This window comes from Schistocerca cancellata, chromosome 1 (genome assembly GCF_023864275.1).
Source record: "Schistocerca cancellata isolate TAMUIC-IGC-003103 chromosome 1, iqSchCanc2.1, whole genome shotgun sequence".
In the NCBI taxonomy this organism is placed as follows: Eukaryota; Metazoa; Arthropoda; class Insecta; order Orthoptera; family Acrididae; genus Schistocerca; species Schistocerca cancellata.
Window position 1 is genome coordinate 223,484,691 of NC_064626.1, and position 21,022 is coordinate 223,505,712.

General features: G+C 37.1%; 1 protein-coding gene across 1 annotated transcript in view; it reads left to right on the plus strand.

Annotated features, from left to right (window-relative positions):
* Positions 1-18,861: 18,861 nt before the first annotated feature.
* LOC126169628 (uncharacterized) overlaps positions 18,862-21,022 on the plus strand; it is a 194,401-nt gene continuing 192,240 nt past the window's right edge. The window contains exon 1 of the mRNA XM_049920657.1: positions 18,862-19,027. Coding sequence (XP_049776614.1) covers positions 19,006-19,027 — 22 coding nt within the window. The 5' untranslated portion in view covers positions 18,862-19,005. The remainder of the gene's footprint in view (positions 19,028-21,022) is intronic.

Here is a 21,022-nt window from a genome sequence, read left to right on the forward strand (position 1 = left end):
CAAAGGTAGCTCCACAAGCAGATAATTGGAGCAAGCTCTGGCATTCCAAAACCTCTCAGCAGTGATACAGATGCGTGTAACAGGAAAACATGGTGCATAAACCGTAAAACCTGGACTCTAGAGCAATGGAAGAAACTCATTTGGTCACATGAATCTTCTTTCACAACGTTTCTAACTTCTTGCTGAGTTTACGTACAGAGAGTGAAGCATGGCAGAGGTTTGATAATGAGTTGTACAGCACTATTTCATGGACACACAGGAAATCTGCAAGGTCACAATACTGCCAAGGATTGTGTAAGCATTTTGGCTGATTATGTCCATCCCATGGTACAACGTTTATTCCCCAGTGGTCATGCTGTGTTCCAAGACGACTGGCCTTCTGATCACACAACTAAGACTGGTTTTGCGAGTATAAGAATGAAATGAGGGGCCAAAAATGACTTATGCCATTTACCATGTAGTATCTTGCATGCTGAGATGGAGACATGAGTTAGTTTCCAAAAATATTCACAGATGGCAGCAAAATACAGCTTGTTTTTTCCTGGTAAGTAACGACATCTGCATGTACAACAATTTATCTGTTGGGAAATGGCTAGGAAAAGCTATTGAAAAGTCATTTTTTGTTTGATGACAGTGATAAAGATCTAGATTACCACGAGACAGACTATGAAAACAATGTCAGCAGCAATAATGAGGAAAATAAGATAACTAGTGTCACTAACATCATATTTGCCTTTGCAAGTAAACAATGGTATTTACTGTACTTAACATGTTCTGTGTGCTATGGAGAAATACATATGCTATTTGCTGTAGTTACCATACTATACATGCTGTGGATTAGTACAGAAAACTACAACTGATGGTTATGTACTGTAAAATTCTCCTGTGCAAACGTTTGTGTGCATGTTATGTTTTACAGCGTGTAGCTTGCTTGTTTAGGTAATGTACAGTATTTACAAAACAATTTCAACATTTTTTTGATTAAGGTTTCTTGCGGAAACATTGTATGTGAAATTCGTTGAGATTTGAAATTTTCTGTTTTCTACTCCGTAATGTACTTTGGACTCTGCTAAACAGTTTGGTATATAAGACACTAAAATTAGACAACTGTGAGACTTTCAAATAATATTTTGAATGTTAAAGTGTGACTGAAATTTCGCGACTACACATATACTTCCAGAGTTGAGCAGTCATATCTTGGTATCTACACAGTCTAGAAGGCTGTGAATTGCTTTGTTTTGTGCGTATTGCTATGTCTCAGAAGTTGGCATTACGAATAAACAAATCAGTCCTTTGTTTCTGATACAAGTTTTCATTGAAAGTGGAGTGATTATCGGTTATTTTTGTAGTAAGCTAATTTCTATTTCTTTTTATGCGTAAATAAAATGACTAAGTGTAAAAGTTACTTCAAGAAACGCAAATTTGCGGGTAAAAGATATGTGAGACGTGCATTTTCGTCTGAAGTACTTGAAAAGACGTGTGCTAGCACTGAAGGAAATCACGATAATGTTTCAGATGTGACCACGTCTTGTAGTGCGTCGAAAAGGAAAGTAACTTTAGAAACGCGTGACAGTGGTAAAAGTAATGATGTTATGGACAACGTCATTATTGATCTGCAAATCCTTGCACAAGTTCTTTCTGAAACTGTCTCTTGCTGTCTTTGTGGTGGTGAAGTTAAACTTAATGAGGATATTGGAGCTAGAATAGGTGTTGTGCCTAAATTAATTATTAAATGTCAGAAGCGCAAAAACGAAAAAGCATTTCATACTTCATCAAAATGTTCAGGTAATGAATTGTATGAAACTAATATGAGACTGTTCTATGGCCTTAGATGCATTGGTAAAGGTGCAAGGGCTGGTAATGTTCTCTGCACTGTGTTGAATTTGCCAACTGCTAGGTATACGAAATATGTAACAGCAATTGAGGACCCTGTGAACGCTGTGGCTGAAGATTCAATGGTTGCTGCTACATCAGAAGCTGTTGAACAAAATGAGGGTGACACAGACTTCAGTATTGCTGTGGATTTATCCTGGAAAAAGCGTGGGTTTAGTTCTAAGAATGGTTTTACATCTGCAATAAGTATTGACACTGGATTTTGATATTCTCAGTAAGTATTGCTAAGGTTGTGCAGTGAACAAGAAGAACAGATTACTTCATAAGCAGCAATGTATAAAATTTTATTATGGTACAAGTGGAGGAATGGAGATAAAAGGAGCAGTTAACATACTACAGCATTTGCAGAAGGAGAGAAGTGTCAGATATGTAAATTACTTAGGTGATGGAGACAGCAAGCCTTTCATTGCAGTACAAAGCAGTAAGCCATATGATGCTAATGGACAAAGTAATTTATGAATTACAGGAATATCATGGGGAGGCCATTAGAGATAACTGTGACAATTTAAGGAAGATGAAAAGAGCTGTGTGGAGCACTTTCTTTCATCGAATATCAACTGATGAAAACCCATGTCGTACTTTGTGTCCACTTCCACCAAACACTTGGTGTAAATATAGGCAAGGTGAATTTTCCGACACCCTGCATGAATTTACACATAAACATTCTGTTCCTTTGGCAGTAATGGAGGCAATCAAACCCATTTACAGAGATTTGGCAAATCCTGAGCTACTAAATAAGTGTTTACATGGGAAGACCCAGAATGTGAATGAGTCCTTCAATAATGTTGTGTTGTGCCTAAAAATGTATCTGTTGGCCTTATGACTCTAAAGTTAGCAGTGTCTGATGCTGTAATAACTTTTAATGGTGGGAACAATGAAAGACTTAAGGTTCTGGAGAAGTTAGCTGTAAGATCTGGGCAGAACACAGCTAAAGGAGTGAGGGAACTGGATGAGCTTTGTGTACATGAAGCAGAGTTAGCTGCTCAGCAAATGACAAAAGAAGCAATAAAGAAAACGAGGAGGCAAGCACTGGGCTGTTGTGAGACTGAAGAAGACAGAGACTATGGTCCAAGGTAATTTTAGTGCATAAAAGACGCAGAAATGTAAGTCTGTATAAGAATTTGTAATGAAAAAGGTTTAAGCCTCAAGATCTCTCAACTAAATTTTTTGCAATAAATGACCTGATTTCTAAAAAAGTTCTGATGGTGGACTAGAAATTTTCACAGCATGCCAAGCGTGAGATTTAACTCATATGGAACTATAACAATTAAAATATATGAGTTATTCTGTTTTTATGTTCATTTATTTCAAAAATTATTTTTTATGTTCATTTATGCCCCAAAATACTGTTTTAGAATAATTCTAGTTCAGTGTATCTACAAAGGTGTGTTCAGTAATTATGGAAAATTGTAAACTGGTGTCTTAAAAAGTTTCCAAGATAATGGGTAACAAAATTCAATAATTTAACATTGGCGACATGGAACATACAATGTCCCCTTAGTAAGAACTGTAGCAGAATTAAAATTGTAAACGAATTTCAGTGTGTGTTTTTTTAAGCAAACTTTTTCATATTTAAATTACATTAGGCCTTCCGCTTTTTTTATTTTTCTTTTAGAATAATGCAGATTCTAAGAAAGGTGAACAGAGTCATGGCACAAAAAGGAAGAGGGGTATGAACCAACAACAGGAATGCCAAGCTGCCCGCAATATATGTTTAGTTTATATTCAGGAACGAGGGAAAGGGAATTAGTCATGGTCGCGTACCTGGTCCTAAATGCAACTGCAGAAAAAGGAGGGAGAGAGAATGGATATCTTTCAGAAGTTTTGGAATATGGGAAATTATGACTTGCACAATGCTTACTTTCATGGTTGCATACAGGCAATCGAAATAAAGAGAAAAACAAAGAAAAACTCACAGTCCATCAAGACAGAGTACAATTATAAGTTAGTCTGTGATGTCATCAAGTGGAAAGCACATTGAAGTTTGTAAGACTGCTCTCTTGAATATCCATGGACTACAAAGAAGTAGGGGTCGCTTGGAATACTTAACATCCAAAATAAAGCAAGGTTGTAAAACTTCCTTAGGAGATGGAAGGGGAAAACACCAGCATCATCGTAAAAAGTATTGGAGTGTAGATATTGAATTTGCCAATACTTTCATAAATAGACTGCCAACATGTACCAGTCATTACAAAAGAGTTGATAGTCCAAATAGGAAATTCATGAGGATGGAGTATAAAATAGAAAGCAGTTATGACCAACACAGAGAAGAATGTGAACAATTACAGAAATTGCCTGTATCCAGTGACAAATTTTGATGGATTTTTGTAGGAGAGCACAACATATCCCTTAAAAACCCTAAATCAGACACAAGCAGCACATATGATTGCCTACATATTAAAATAGAAAATGCAAAAAAGGAGAAAGAGCAAAACTTATAAAAATCCTTATCTGCTGAACTTGAGTTACATCAGCACAAAGCTAAAACAGGACAGAATGTTATTACACTAGCTACAAAAGGGTCAGAGAAAGATAAAGGTATGTACGCCATTACGTTTTATTTGCAGCAGGCCTTATCAACTCTCAAACTTTCAACTGGTCTTGCTTTCTACAAAAAGAAAGTCTTCTGTTACAATATCAGTATACATTCTTGTTCAGATAACAAGGATACTTCTATGTGTGGGATAAAGTAACTGCTGGTAGAGGTGCAGATGAGACTGGCAGTTGTTTACTGAAGCACTTTGCGATATATTTGGGGAGAGAAGCTGACAGCCATATCTGCCAGCTGTGGAGGCCAAAAGAAAAACTGGATCATTGTTGCAGTATGGTTGAAACTTACAGCAGAGGGCGAATTCAAAACTGTAGCACACACATTTCAGCAAATAGAGCATACAATGATGCCTTCTGATCACAATTTTGGCGTTGTTGAGAAACATGTAAGGAATCATTGTCAGTATGTATTTTTGCTTAAGGAGCGGATATAGGTCTTGAATAAGTGTCATAAGATTAAACGTATGATTGTGTACCATATGACCACAGGTGATTTTGTAAAGAGTTCAAACTTGCGGGACAACTTCAATCAGGCTGGTAAAACAGATTCTGGCGAAAAGTTTGGAATTAGAAATCTTGTGAAGATGGGGTTGTCAAAGCAGGAGCCCAAAAAAATGAAAATATGTAATTCGTACTGTACCATGGTTAAATAGATACTCTATCACTATGGTGAAGAGGCCGTCCCGTATAGTTCCTTGAAGGCTTCAAATGTCCTCTACCAATACTACACAGAGTTCCAAAACCCAATGATGCAACCAAATTGAATGATGTTCTATCTTGTTTACCATACATACCAGAAATACATCATGCTTATTTCAACACATTGAAAACAGCTGAGCAATCCAAGGCAAACGATGAGAGCAGTGATAGTGAAATTTGAACACCATTATTAGTGTTTTCATTTATAAAGACTGTTAAATTTAATTACATTGTATAGTGTCATTTATATGTTGGTTTAAATTATTATCAACTAACTTCATAATGTCAAATTTCCCTGTGGGAAACGAACATTTTTAATGCAATCAATAACATGGTATCTACATTTTATGTTCACAAATAACATGGTTTCTACCACATAATTTTTCTCAATATGTTATGTATTGCTTCATTCTTCCAATAAAAAAATGTATTTCCATTTTGTAACCTACCAGGGCATTCTTTAATTTTCAAATAACACTGGCCAATGATGGAAAACTTTTTTGCTGAAAATGCGTTATTCTTATGTTTTTTAGGGTGCGAAAACACTGTATCATCCACCATTTCTTCACATTTTACAATTAAATTTATTAAATTAGCCGCTTTTTAAAGAATTTAACAGCTTTTATTCAGTTAAAATAATTTAAAAAGAAGGTGTAATGAATGTAGATGACGTTGGCAGCACTGCTGAAAAACATATGCTGCCAAAAAAAGGTCGATTCTGTTTTTGTGTTAGCAGATGGTGTTTTGTTTCCTGTCAACCTAACATCACTTTCCTGTTTCCTGTACATGTGCTCAGTACAATGTCTAATCGTGGTTTTAAAAACTCTACTGACAGTTTTTGTTATATTTGTTGTGAATTTGTGATTAAAAAACACCAAAGAAACATTACAGACTTTTTGAAAAAGGTTTATCTATCATACTTTGAATCTAAATTTGGTGATCAAGTTAAATCTTGGGTGTGCCACATATGGTGTGTTATGTGTGTGTTGAAGATCTGAGAAAATGGTCCAAAAAGGAGAAAAAAGTCTTTAGATTTGCTGTTTCTGTGATATGGAGGGAGCCCTGAAATCATTCTGATGATTGCCACTTTTGCAGTAATGATATAACTGGTCATACTTCAAAAAACAAGAAGGTAATAAGCTACTCTAACCTTCAGTCTGCCATCCAACCATTAGGGGATAATGTAAAATTGTCTGGTTTCTGAACCACCAAATGATTTAAATTCTATTCCAACAGAAGTATTTTTTGATGTCTGATTTAGATGAACCAGATGATGATGAATTCCATTGTAATATAGAAAGTCTAGAGCCCAAATTGTTTACTCGGACCGAGCTTAACTATTTGTTTAGGGATCTGGAAATAACAAAAGAAAAATGTGAATTGTTTGGCTCTAGATCAAAAGAAAAGAACGCATCGGCAGATGGAACCAGCATATACACGTATCAAAGAGACAGCAGCAATTTTCCGAGTTTTTTCAACAAGAAGGTGGTTTAGTGTACTGCTCAGATATTCCCGGTCTGATGAATGAGTTTGGTATTTAATACAAAAAGGAAGACTGAAAGCTATTTATTGATTCATCCAAAACTAGTTTAAAGGCTGTTTTATTACACAATGGTAACGTGTATGCATCTGTAGTGTTGGACACTCTGTACATATGAAAGAAAGCTATGAAAACCTAGAAATAGTGCTAAATAAAATAAGCTATTCTGCTCATGATTGGCTGATATGTGGCGATCTAAAAGTAACATGCATGCTCCTTGGTCAGCAAAGTGGCTTTACCAAATTTCCATGTTTCTTGTGTGAATGGGACAGTAGGGGTAGGGATCAACAGTGATGCAGAAAGAAATGGCGTGTGAGGGAGTCTTTAAAACTTGCTGAGAAGAACATTCTATGCAAAAACGTTGTGGATCCAATAAACGTACTCCTACCACCTCTACCTATAAAGTTGGCCTAATGAACAGTTTGTAAAGGCTTTGCCTAGAATATGGGCCATGTTTTAAGTATCTCTACAAAAAGTGTCCACATCTTTCAGAAGCAAAACCAAAAGAAAGCGTCTTTGTCGGACCTGACATTAGAAAATTGATATTTGACGTTAACTTTGAGCCCACAATGACCTTAAATGAGAAAGAAGCATGGGTCTCGTTCAAACAAGTCGTTACAAAGTTCTTGGGACATGAAAAAGCCCGAGAATATGTTTCTATTATAGCTACAATCTTAAAGAAGTTTAAAAGTTCAGGATGTTTAATGAGCCTGAAAGTTCACTTTTTGAACAGTCACCTACGTTACTTCCCGGACAATACAGGAGATGTTAGTGAGGAGTAATGAGAGCGTTTTCATCAGGGCATTAAAGTGATGGAAAAACCTTAACAAGGACACTGGAACACCAACATGATGGGGGACTACTATTGGTCACTTCACCAAGAAGTTCAGCAAGTAACTCATTGTAGAAAAAGCTACACAAGAAGCTTCAAAGAAAAAAGAGAAAAAAAATACAAACCAATTCCAGCTGACAAGTGAAACCTCTATTAACACATATCATTTTTAAGTAGCTTACTGTAAATACAATGCTTATGTTGCGACAAATCATTTCATTAATTTCTCCATTTACTGTAGAGCACTGGATTTTTATACTATACAATAAAAAACATATTGCTTGAAAACTATGGATAATACAAAAAAACTAAGGCTAGATTTGGATTCAGCTCATAAAAATCTATAAAATTAGCTATCAAAGTAAAATGTTTTTCAAAAACAATTGTCATTGGCCTGTGTAATCAGTTAAAATTTGAGGAAAAATATAACAAAGAAAACTTCATATTCTAATATCTCCAAACCACTAGAATGTCAGTTACCAAGTTCTACATCCGAGCCCCTCAACTGTTAAATCTACACTGGTCACCTGGTCATTTGCAGGAGAAAGAAAACTGGTATTCTATGGATAGGAGCATGGAATGTCAGACCCCTTAATCAGGCAGCTAGGTTAGAAAATTTAAAAAAGGAAAATGGATAAGCTAAAGTTAGATATAGTGGGAATTAGTGAAGTTCAATGGCAGAAGGAAAAGGACTTCTGGTCAGGAGAATACAGGGTTATAAATACAAAATAAAATAAGGGCAATGCAGAAGTAGGTTTAATGATGAATAAAAAATAGGAACATGGATAACCTACTACAAACAGAATAGTGAACACATTATTGTAGCAAAGATAGACATGAAGCCCATGCCTACCACAGTAGTACAAGTTTATATGCCAACTAGCTTCAGAGATGGTGAAGAGAATGAAGAAGTGTATGATGCGATAAAAGAAACTATTCAGATACTTAAGGGAGACTAAAATTAATAGTCATGGGGACTGGAATTTGATGATTGGGAAAGTAAGAAAAGGAAAAGTAATAGGTGGATATGGATTGGGGATAAGGAATGAAAGAGGAAGCTACCTGGTAGAACTTTGCACATAACTTAATCATAGTTAACACTTGGTTTAAGAACTGTGGAAGAAGGTTGTATACATGGAAGAGGTCTGGAGACAGTGGGAGATTTCAGATAGATAATATAATGGTAAGACAGAGATTTAGGAACCAGACTTTAAATTGTAAGGCATTTCCATTGGCAGATGTGGACTCTGCCCACAATTTATTAGTTATGAACTGTAGACTAAAACTGAAGAAACTGCAAAAAGGTAGGAATTTAAAGAGATGTGACCTGGATAAAGTGAAAGTACCAGAGGTTGTAGAGAGTTTCAGAGAGAGCATTAGGGAACGATTGCCAAATACAGGGGGAAGGAATACAGTAGAAGAAGAATGGGTAGCATTGAGAGATGAAATAGTGAAGGCAGCAGAGGATCAAGTAAATAAAAAGACGAGGGTTAGTAGAAATTCTTGGATAACATAATAGAAATTGAATTTAATTGATGAAAGGAGTAAATATAAAAATGCAGTAAATGAAGCAGGAGAAAAGGAATACAAATGTCTTACAAAAGAGGTCGACAAGAAGTGCAAAATAGCTGAGCAAGGATGGCTACAGGACAAATGTAAGAATGTAGAGGCATATCTCACTAGGGCTAAGAGATGCCGCCTATAGGGAAATTAAAGAGAACTTAGGAAAAAAGAGAACCACCCATATGAATATTAAGAGTGGAGATGGAAAACCAGTCCTAAGCAAAGAAGGGAAAGCAGAAAGGTGGAAGGAGTATATAGAAGGCGATGTACTTGACAATATTATGGAAATGGAAGAGGATGTAGATGAAGATGAAACGGGAAATAAGGTTCTGTGTGAAGAATTTGATGTACTTGACAATATTATGAAATGGAAGAAGATGTAGATGAAGATGAAATGGGAAATATGATACTGTGTGAAGAATTTGACAGAGCACTGAAAGATCTAAGTTAAAAAAAAGGCCCTGGTTGTAGACAACATTCCCTTAAACTACTGACAGCCATGGGAGAACCAGCCATGACAAAACTCTACCATCCGGTGACCATATGTAAGAGACAGGTGAAATACCCTCAGACATTACGAAGAATATAATTCCAATCTGAAAGAAAGTAGGTGTCGACAGGTGTGAAAATTACCGAACTATCAGTATAATAAGTCATGGCTGAAAATACTAACATGAATTGTGTACAGACAAATGGAAAAACTAGTAGAAGTAGACCTCAGGGAAGATCGTTTTGGATTCCATAGAAATGTCGGAACATGCGAGATTATACTGACCCTATGATTTATCTTAGAAGATAGATTAAGGAAAGGCAAACCTACTTTTCTAGCATTTGTAGCCTTAGAGAAAGCTTTTGACAATGTTGACTGGAATACTTTCTTTCAAATTCTGAAGGTGGCAGGTGTCAAATACAGGGAGCGAAAGGCTATTTACAATTTGTACAGAAACCAGATGGTAGTTAAAAGATTCGAGAGGCATGAAAGAGAAGCAGTGGTTGTGAAGGGAGTGAGACAGGGTTGTAGCCTTTTCGTGATGTTATTCAATCTGTGTATTGAGCAAACAGTAAAAGCACTCCGTCTTCAGGCCACATAGTGGCCCATCGGGACCATCCGACCGCCGTGTTATCCTCAGCTGACGATGCATATAGGAGGGGCGTGTGGTCAGCACACCACTCACACGGTCGTTGTGATGGTTTTCTTTGACCAGAGCTGCTACTATTCGGTCGAGTAGCTCCTCTATTGGCATCAAGAGGCTGAGTGCACCCAGAAAAATGGCAACAGCGCAAGGTGGCCTGGATGTTCACCCATCCAATTGCCAGCCACACCCAACAGCGCTTAACTTTGGTGATTTGACAGGAACCATTGTGTCCACTGCGGCAAGGCCGTTGTCAAAGCAGTAAAGAAAACAAAAGAAAAATTTGGAGTATGAATTAAAATCCATGGAGAAGAAATAAAAACTTTGAGGTTCGCCGATGACATTGTAATTCTGTCTGAGAGAGCAAAGGACCTGGAAGAGCAGTTGAAGAGAATTGACAGTGTCTTCAAAAGAGGATATAAGATGAACATCAACAAAAGCAAAATGAGAATAGTGGAATACAGTCGAATTAAATCAGGTGATGCTTCGGGAATTAGATTAGGAAATGAGATACTTAAAGTAGTAGACGAGCTTTGCCACCTGGGGAACAAAATAACTGATGATGGTCGAAGAAGAGAGGATATAAAATGTAGACTGGCTCTGGTAAGGAAAGCATTTCTGAAGAAGAGAAATTTGGTAACATTGAGTATAGATTTAACTGTCATATATGGAAGTGAAACATGGACAATAAGTAGTTTAGACAAGAAGAGAATAGAGGCTTTCGAAATGTGGCGCTGCAGAAGAATGCTGAAGATTTGATGGGTCGATCAAATGACTAATGAGGAGATACTGAAGAGAATTGGGGAGAAGAGGAATCTGTGGCACACCCTGACTAAAAGAAGGGACAATTTGGTAGGGCACGTTCTGAGGTATTAAGGGTTCGCCACTTTAGTATTGGCAGGAAGTGTGGAGGGTAAAAATCGTAGAGGGAGACCAAGAGATGAATACACTAAGCAGATTCAGAAGGATGTGGGTTGCAGTAAGTACTGGGAGATGAAGAAGCTTGCAGAGGATAAAGTAGCATGGAGAGCTGCATCAAACCAGTCTCTGGACTGAAGACTACAACAACAACAACCCTGGCCACAACAGTCACCAAATCTCAATATTATTGACATTGAAGAGAAGGGTATGTGATCACTATCCTTCTCCATCATCATTTTCTGAACTTGCCGCTGGTTTGAAGGAAGAATGGTATAAGATTCCCTTGAAAGCCATACAGTAGCTGTATTTATCCACTCTGAGACTTCTGAAACTTGATATGAATGCCAACCTTTTACCTACAGTGTATTAGGCATAGAAATATATTGTGTTTTTGGTATTTCCATATTTTTGTTCACCCCCTGTAGATGTATACATATGTAATCATATTCACAGAGGATAATAGTAGTCATATAGTTGTTCAATTAGCTCACAGGATGCAACACTTAACAAAATCCATAGAAATTTTTACTAGCATTATATTAATACGCTAATAATGTAGATGTTTAGGTTCTTAACCTGCTAAATACTCAGCTACACCATCATCACACTTCTGTGGTAGGTAGGCATGAACAGCCATTTTAAATGACAATGTAATGTATTTTACTCCAAGTCTACTTCTATTACATCCCACGTAGATAATAAAATTAATAAAGGTGACCAAGGAATCTTGTCTACCTCAATAACAAGTAGGATTCAATATGACCATAGATTTATTTCCAAAAGTTGTAAATGACATGGAAAATAGCTCAGCATAACACATCAGTTATATTTATGCATGTGTTCTTAAAATGAAATGTACTGATGTACAATTGACAAACTTGAACAGAGGGTGGCAAATTGATTGTAGTTGTAACTTTAAAAATGGATAATGGGATCTGACTGTCACTAAATCAGTCGTCTGTGACTGTAACAGTTGACTGGATCAAACTACCACAACGCGCTTTAATCAGACAGCAACTGCTGCAGCAGTGAGTGCATGGTACAGTGAGTGAAATTCACTGTAAAGGTGCTAACAACTGCTCACCATGTGCATATTGAAATCTTGAATGCGGTGGCCAGCAAGCTTCTGCATCAGTTTGAATGGTGGACCTCCATCTCCTCCTCTTGTTTGGATCCACCTTTGAAACTTTTCCGAAGCTTGAATCAACTTCTCTGCTCCAAGGCACCTCTAATATCCTCCACACAACAAGACTGAGTCTTCGCTTCCTCACACTTCATGCTAGACCACGAAACACTACATGTGGAATATGTAATAAAAAGTTAAAAACCACAAATCGAAAATGGTAGCACCCTCCAGCATCAATCGCATATCACCCAGTGTACCATACAGCCTCCCTCCATAAGATAGGAAAAAACTGCTCCCACAATCCTAATGCATCTTGAGACATCAAACAGGTGTCCACTGTTACATCATATGGTATCATGGTCCCAATCAATACACTGTTATTTTGTGCATGCAGGAAACAGTGTAGCTTGTGTGCCTATGTGGTCTCGAAAATATGCAACAGCTCTGCCAGTGGCACAGCAGCGAGGATTCTGCAGTGCTGCCCCATTTTGACCCTTCCTGCACTGTTTTCGCAGACCTAACTGATTCCAATCTTACAGGAAGGTTTTCACAGAACAACACAAGGACTTCTGCACTTCTCCTCAGAGGAGAACAATTATGAGTGCCTTGGTCCATCACAACTTTAGCAAAAGCAGTAGTAAAAATTTCTGCCTGTGGGACGATATGCTGTGCCCCTCTCGGGGCTCGCTGCTTCACTTGGCTAGTAGACGTCCTGTGGCTTAGGGCATGTCCTCTACTTTGGCTTTTGCTGTGCAAAAGTGCTGGCGAGAGTATCCCTTTGTTCTGTCGATGCCTGCTCTCCCGATTCCTCACTTTCTCTGACCTGGCACCGATAAACCCCCCCGCCCCTTTGATATATCTGTGCCTCTCCGACAAAACAAGCGCTCAGCTCCATCACATCTAATAACTTCATGCACCTAGCTACCATTGACTTCAGTACTACAACCACTGTCAACCCTCTTTAGTAGTCTCATTGTTCACAGAACCTTCCTAACCTAATGAAAGTACCCTAATTGTATATGCCTGCTCAGTTGAATAATAAAGTGGAAGAAAGGGAAGTTCCAAAGGACTTGTCATCTTTCAAGTTCCCCAATAATACTGTTATCATTGGGAGAGACTTTAATCAAACAACGATCAACTAGGGAAAATTACAGTTTTGTTAGTGGTGGGCGTGACAAGACATCCTGCGAAACATTTCTAAATGCCTTCTCTGAAAACTACCTAGAACAGATAGTTCAGAACCCCTCTCATGATAGAAATATATTAGATCTAATAGCAACAAGCAGACCTGATCTCTTTGACGATATCCACATCGAAATTAGTATCAGTGACCATTAGATGGTTGTGGCAACAATGATTACCAAATCACAAGGGACAACTAAACAAGCAAACTAAATAAGAAAAGTAGTATCATATATCAATGAGAAACTTGGAACTTTAAACAGAGGACAAGAGAATGTAGTGGAGATATGGCTCAAGTTTAAAAGGGCAGTTGACCATGCACTGGCTTGGTATGCATCCAGTAGAACAGCTCATAATAGGAGGAGTCATCCATGGTATACAGTCACTGTAAAGAAACGTCTAAAGAAACAGAGACTACTGTGTAATAGGAATTAAACGAAGCATACAGCTATAGGTAGAGAGATGCTGAATGCAACGTATTTCACTGTCAAGAGAGGAATGCATGAAACCTTCAGTGACTACTATAGCAGAATATTCTGAAATGACCTCTCACTAAAACCCAAAGAATTTCTGGTCATATGTAAATTCTATTAGGGAAACCAAAGTTACTGTCCAGTCACCTCCAAAGAAGACAGGAACTGCAATTAAGGGCAGCAAAGAAAAAGCTATAATGCTTAACTCTGCTTTCAAATGTTCCTTTTCACAGGAGAATTGTCATAATTTAATCCTTATACCCTATTGGCAATTGGCATGGATTACAAAAACATCGATGTTGCGAAATCCATCTCATACTTTTCTCACCTGATAGATAGAAAACTTTGGATCAAGGCAGTCAGGTACATCCAGTATTTATTTATTTCTGAAAAGCATTTGACTCAGTAATAAATTTAGTTTATTACCAAAAGTACGATCATATGGGTTATCAAGCAAAATTTGTGACCTGACTGAGTATTTCTTGGTAGGGAGGATACAGCATGTTATCTTGGATGAAGAGTCATTGTCAAATGTAGAAGTAACTCTGGGTGTGCCCTAGGGAGGCATGTGAGACCCTTGCTGTTCATGTTGTACATTAATGAGCTTGTGGACAATATTAACAGTAACTACAGTCTTTTTGCAGGTGATGTAGTTATCTATAATAAAGTACTTCCTGAAAGAAGCTGCATAAATATTCAGTCGGATCTTGAAAAGATCACAAAGTGGTGCAAAGACTGGCAACTTGCTATACATGTTCAGGAATGTAAAATTGTGCACTTCACAAAAACAAAAAATGTAGTATACAATGAGTCACAGTTGGAATCAGTTAGCTCATACAGTTGCATGGCTGTAAAACATTTGAGGGATACGAAATGGAATGATCACATAGGCTGTGGGTAAAGCAGGTGGTAGACTTCAGTTTATTGCTATAATACTAGGGAAGTGCAATCAGTCTACAAAAGTGATTGGTTATAAATCACTTGTGCGACCCATTCTAGAAAACTGTTCAGTTGTGCTGGACCTATACTGGTACCACATAGGACAAACAAGGGATATTGAATGTATAAAGAAAAGAGTTTAGATTAATTACAGCAGTCACAGAGGTACCTAAACAATCATTCTTCCCATGCTTCATACATGAATGGGACAGGAAGAAGCCCTTATAATTGGAACAATGGAACATACCCTCTGCAACGTAATTCACACTGGATTGTATAACTTGGTTTTTAATTTCAGGCTGGTTATTGTTATCTAAGATTTTCCTGATGATAATTATTACTTGTAAAATATGAAAATAAGTCAGTAGAAGGACCTGAAGGCTTTTAAATAAAGGCTTGCATAGTCTTCTGGGAGCTGCACTTTCTATGGCTTGTATAATTTTATTTTGGTCTGTGAAGCAACTTTTGCTATCACCAGAGTTTCCCAGAAGATTATGTCCTGTCACAGCAAAGCTTTTGAGTTGGCAAACTACACGTTTTTCATTATTTCTTTTGATATGTGGCTTGACAGAATTTTTATGCAGGAAGAGATGGTGTTCAGTTTATTTGTTACATATTTTGTATACTGAACCCACCTCAGTTCTGGCGTTAATGATTTGGCTGCATCCAGTATATCCTTAGGGTAGATAGTTGTGATGGTAAGTCTATCTTCAGCTAATGCTTATTGTGAATTAGGAAGTCAGTTCAAATTGTCATATAAGGTTTGGTGCACCACAAGGCTCCATTCTGGGATCCATTTTGTTACTGCTCTTCGCAAATTATAAGTATGCACATGTCACAAATCTGTTAATAAAAAAATTAACTGAATGATCGTGAATGAAATCAGAATAAGCACCTGATTCAGTGAAAATTGATATTCTGCAAACAATCTAATAATAAATAGTTTAAAAACAGTTATTATGAATCTCCGCATATTACAGAATAAGCATCCATTAACACTACCTATAAGTTGTATCTTAACTCTATGATTAAGATCACATTTGGTTAGTACTGATACCAACCATTTTCCGTATTTGATTTGAAATACCCAATTAAGAATTTGAAGTCATGTAGAATATACGTCTGTATCTGTATTCCTTAACGCTCCTACAGATGCATACAGTATCATTACGTGTCTTGGCTCTAGGGGAAACTTCTGTCCACCATTAAATGTTTTTTATTAGTCATCGAAACGATTATCAAATGGTGTTCTTTAATGGCTATTCTATCTTTGCATATCTATGAGGATGGAAATAAAACATAAATTTGCAAAACAATATGTCAGACAGTAAACACATATGGTATGCAAATAAGCCAAACACATTCACCTTTTACATGTATGACACCATTTTCTACTTGACTTGTCTTTCCGCCTCCAGACTCATGGAAATGTATTTTCAAAGCTCCTCTGGGATTTCTTTGTGGTGTAACTGTTGAATTTACGCCCAGTAGAACATATGCACACTGTTATAATTCAATGTAAATTTGAGTGATCGCAGATAGGTGCTGAATTTGGGGTTTCATTATTTCCCAGGCCAACCTCTACAGAAATTCTTTTCGTTTCACTGGTTTAGGAGTTCTGGAATTTGCTTGTTATATGCACAGTGAGTTCATGTGGAGACATTAAGTAAATTGTAGAAAACAATCATAGGCCATGTATGAGTGTTTTATGAAACACATTTTTTTTAATTAGTTGATCAAGTAAATCAAAATGGTTCAAATGGATCTGAGCACTATGGGACTTAACATCTGAGGTCATTAGTCCCCTAGAACTTAGAACTACTTAAACCTAACTAACCTAAGGACATCACACACATCAATGCCCGAGGCAGGATTCGAAACTGCGATCGTAGCAGTCATGCGGTTCCGGACTGAATCGACCACCATGGCTGGCTCAAGTAAACCAATTCTAATCTTTCTCACATTGTCAAAAGCTGTAATTTCTGGTTTCAGTGAATCTCTTGTGTCTTTATCAATGGTATCATCATGATGTAATGTAGATATCAAGACAACAGTCTGATTCACTTTAGGGCATTATCGAACTCTGGTGCAATTCTCTTGCAAGTCAGAAAAAAATATTAAGGTCTTTGTTTATTAGGTAAAAATTCCTTGGATCTCTTCCTTTTTTTTTTTGCATGTTCCAACATGTCACTATGCTGCTGCCTTGTCTTCTAGTAGCTTTTTAGTCAGTGGTATACTGCTGAACAAATTATCACCATAATCTTATGGTTAGGCCCTTTGACAGGTTCCACCAATCTGATTATCACATTTAGAAGAATCACTTTGTTTGAAAGAACCCTCTGGCTGAGTGCCAAAAAAGGTTACTAAGTTGTAAGTGATGGAAATTTTAGCATCTTCCAAAGCAATTTTCTTAATGCTGTATTACATAGGCTTTTCTAGGAAGCCACTGTCTGAATTGACATTTTCTTCTGGAAGGAAGTTACTGTTTGTCAACAGTCAAACATTCACTTAGAACAAAGTGTTTTGAAAAATTATAAACACAGTCTCGAAAATTTCTCTAATCGGGGTAATTTATCAGTTTGTTTCTGAATGCTTCTGTCCCTAATGTCATCAACACACAGGCATCTCAGAAGTAATTAGAACCTCATTTTACTCGTAGTTACATAGCAGGATTCTAAGCCGTTTCCTCTAGAGTCATCTCAGAGCAGGCTAGGGTTTTTTCTAGAACCTCTTGTGGTTCGTAGACCATGCCGAAAAGTGTTTTTATTTCGGTCTCATCGGTGGATGCAGCATCCCCATGTCTCTAAAATTTACTTTTCAAATTTCTTATGTAAATATTTGTGCAGTTAACCATAATTTTCAAAACACTTCTGTCTAAGAAATGATCTGATAACCTGTTTTCACAAACCGTTGTTGAATGCTCGCATTTCTGAAAATGAGTTATTCTCTGACCTTATTCCCACGTTTCTGTTAGGAAAAGGCTTAGACCATGTTGTTTTATTGTTCTTTCTAGCATGACAGGAACCACTAGAATCACCGTCGTTATTATCATATTCATCTGCATACTGTTCAGTTTCGGTATTATGATCGCCGACCATTAGTTGATCGTCTTCATTTGTATCAGATTCTTCAGAATCAAATATGTCGTTTTCATTACTCTCTACATCATCACCTTCGAATCACATAACCCACACGTTTATGAGAATCAAATTCGGAAAATTATACGACGTACTGAAGACTGTGTAAGTAATCGCATTAGTTAACGTAGTTCTTAATATCAGATTAACAAAAATCAGATATTGTACTGGTTCTTACAAAGAAGTTAGTGCGAAATATGTTTAAAAAGAGACACCTACCTTACGAAACAGTTACGTACGGGTAGTTAGGTACAAGGTGAACGGTCGTATCTCAGCTCACTAATGCTATCAGTTTGGCTGTTCAACTGACGTTAAGTTTTAACTGAGCTTCAATAATCAATCAATTTGAAACGTACTAAGCAAGGGAACGCTACAACTTTAAACATAGCGAAAATAACTGCAATCTAAAATCACCGTGACAAATGTTCCCCACGCCCACACTCCAGGCTTAAGCCAGCGCTTATTCAAACACAACATATCACAAGTTCGAACTTCACTCCGTAATTAGAAACACACCCTTAACTTATTTTAAGAGTGTAACAGCTGGAATATATGCAATGTATCATTGAAATAACCTGTTCAAACATACATAATAGAAGTCGTAATAAAGAAAAATATTACTCTACCCAAGGGAGCATTTTGAATAAATGGAACGTAGCCGTCACTTCATCGCTTGAACGTTTACGTATCATGTGGCCGTATATTTATGGAAATGAGATAGAATAAAAAATAAAAATAATACCTTATTAAAAAGTCGTAACTGCTTTCGTTAACATTTTGGGCACTATTTGCGAATTTATGCCATTTGCAGTAAATGTGCGGTAATGACTTCGACCATGGTCGAAGGGTAATGACAGCTAATATACCATCTTTGCTGACGCTACTGCATGGTTGATGTTTTCGGCGGAAGACTTAATCTAATCTGGAATTTGTTGAACATATTTGTCTGTTAGGACAAAATAATTGTTAAGTGTTGTAGCCAATCCGTTGATTTTCTTGCGTGACTTCATTTATTATATGATGGATGACACGACTGTAGGTGAGCGTCATTCGTGAATATGTCTCTTATAAACTGCGGCATTTCGATCGTACGAACTTAGTTTTGCCAGATGGAATGAAATATATTTCTTTGTTGTTTGGCATTTATAGTAGCAGTGCCTGTTTTTTTTAGATTTTGCAGCAGGACTATCGGTCTGTCTTCAGACAGCGATCGATTCCCTTATTGGCGTGTAAAACCATTGTTAGCTTTTGCTGTGTTAGCTAGTTCCCTCTCCCCTCCCCCCCCCCCCCCCTTTCACAATCTTTGTTTGACCGTGTTGCTATCTGTAATGCTTCCTGCCCTTCAAACAGTTCTCTCCAAACAGTATAGACCTTATAAATTTTTTCGCTTTCTGGTATTAACCCAACATGATAAGTCACCCAATACAAGCACTACTGCATGACGGTCCATATGAAAATATCGTCTACACAATTTGAGTCAATGAGACTCCCCTGAACCCTCCCACTTCAGAACGCCCTGACATTTGGCTTTCTTAGAGAAATATTTATTTGTCTTTTCCACCGCAGATTACTAGAAAGATATTTCAGTTATGGTTGTTGTCCTACTAATTTATAACTGGCCAAACTCATATGTTATGAAGTGGTTGTTGTACTTTCATATAAATTACACTGTAAATATGAGATGAAGCCAACAGCAACAAAACTTTGGATGATGTTCAGTAATATTTTCTGAGTACAAATGGCAATGGACTGGTGCCTCACTATAGAATAATGAAGTAATTGATTTATTCGGTTTTTTACTCCAGTTACCTTTGTTTCTATGGAAATACCTCCACAACAGTAAAAAAACATGCGATATGCAACCACAAAAACTTTGCAGTGAGCCACTGGAGCCAACACATCCCGTGTTCCAAAATAAGCGGAAAATATCCTGAGCAATTTCCAAAATTTTGTCTGTGTTTATATAAATATACAGTGTGTAAATGTTATGTTGCCGTCAAGTCGTCCACTTACCTATAAAATAATACCATCACCTACCAATAACCGTGCAGACTTGCTTCCACCAAACACTTGGTGTAAATATAGGCAAGCTGAATTTTCCGACACCCTTCATGAATTTACACATAAACATTCTGTTCCTTTGGCAGTAATGGAGGCAATCAAACCTATTTACAGAGATTTGGCAAATCCTGAGCTACTAAACAAGTGTTTACATGGGAAGACCCAGAATGAGTCCTTCAATAATGTTGTGTTGTGCCTAAAAATGTATCTGTTGGCCTTATGACTCGAAAGTTAGCTGTGTCTGATGCTGTAATAACTTTTAACGGTGGGAACAATGAAAAACTTAAGGTTCTGGAGAAGTTAGCTGTATGATCTGGACAGAACACAGCTAAAGGAGTGAGGGAACTGGATGAGCTTTGTGTACGTGAAGCAGAGTTAGCTGCTCAGCAAATGACAAAATAAGCAATAAAGAACAGGAGGAGGCAAGCACTGGGCTGTTGTGGCACGAAGAAGACACAGACTATGGGCCAGAGCAACTCTAGTGCATAAAAGATGCAGAAATGTAAGTCTGTATAAGAATTTGTAATAAAAAAGTTTCAAACCTCAATATCTCTGAACTACATTTTTTGCAATGAATGACCTGTTTTCTAAAAAAAGTACTTATGGTAGAGACAAGAAATTTTCATAGCATGCCAAGTGTGAGATTCAATACATATGGAACTAGAATAATAAAAATATTCTGAGTTGTTTTGTTTTTATGTTCATTTATTTACAAAATTATATCATAAAATTGAGTGTTTGAAAAAAAAGATAACATGCCCCTAAATACTGTTTCAGAATAAATCTAGTTCAGTGTATCTACAAAGGTGTGTTCAGTAATGATGGAAAATTGTAAATTGGTGTCTAAAAAAGTTTCCAAGATAATGGGTCACAAAATTCGATAATTTAACATTGGCGACATGGGACATACAATGTCCCCTTAGTAAGAACTGTAGCAAAATTAAAATTGTAAACGAATTTCAGTGTGTGTTTT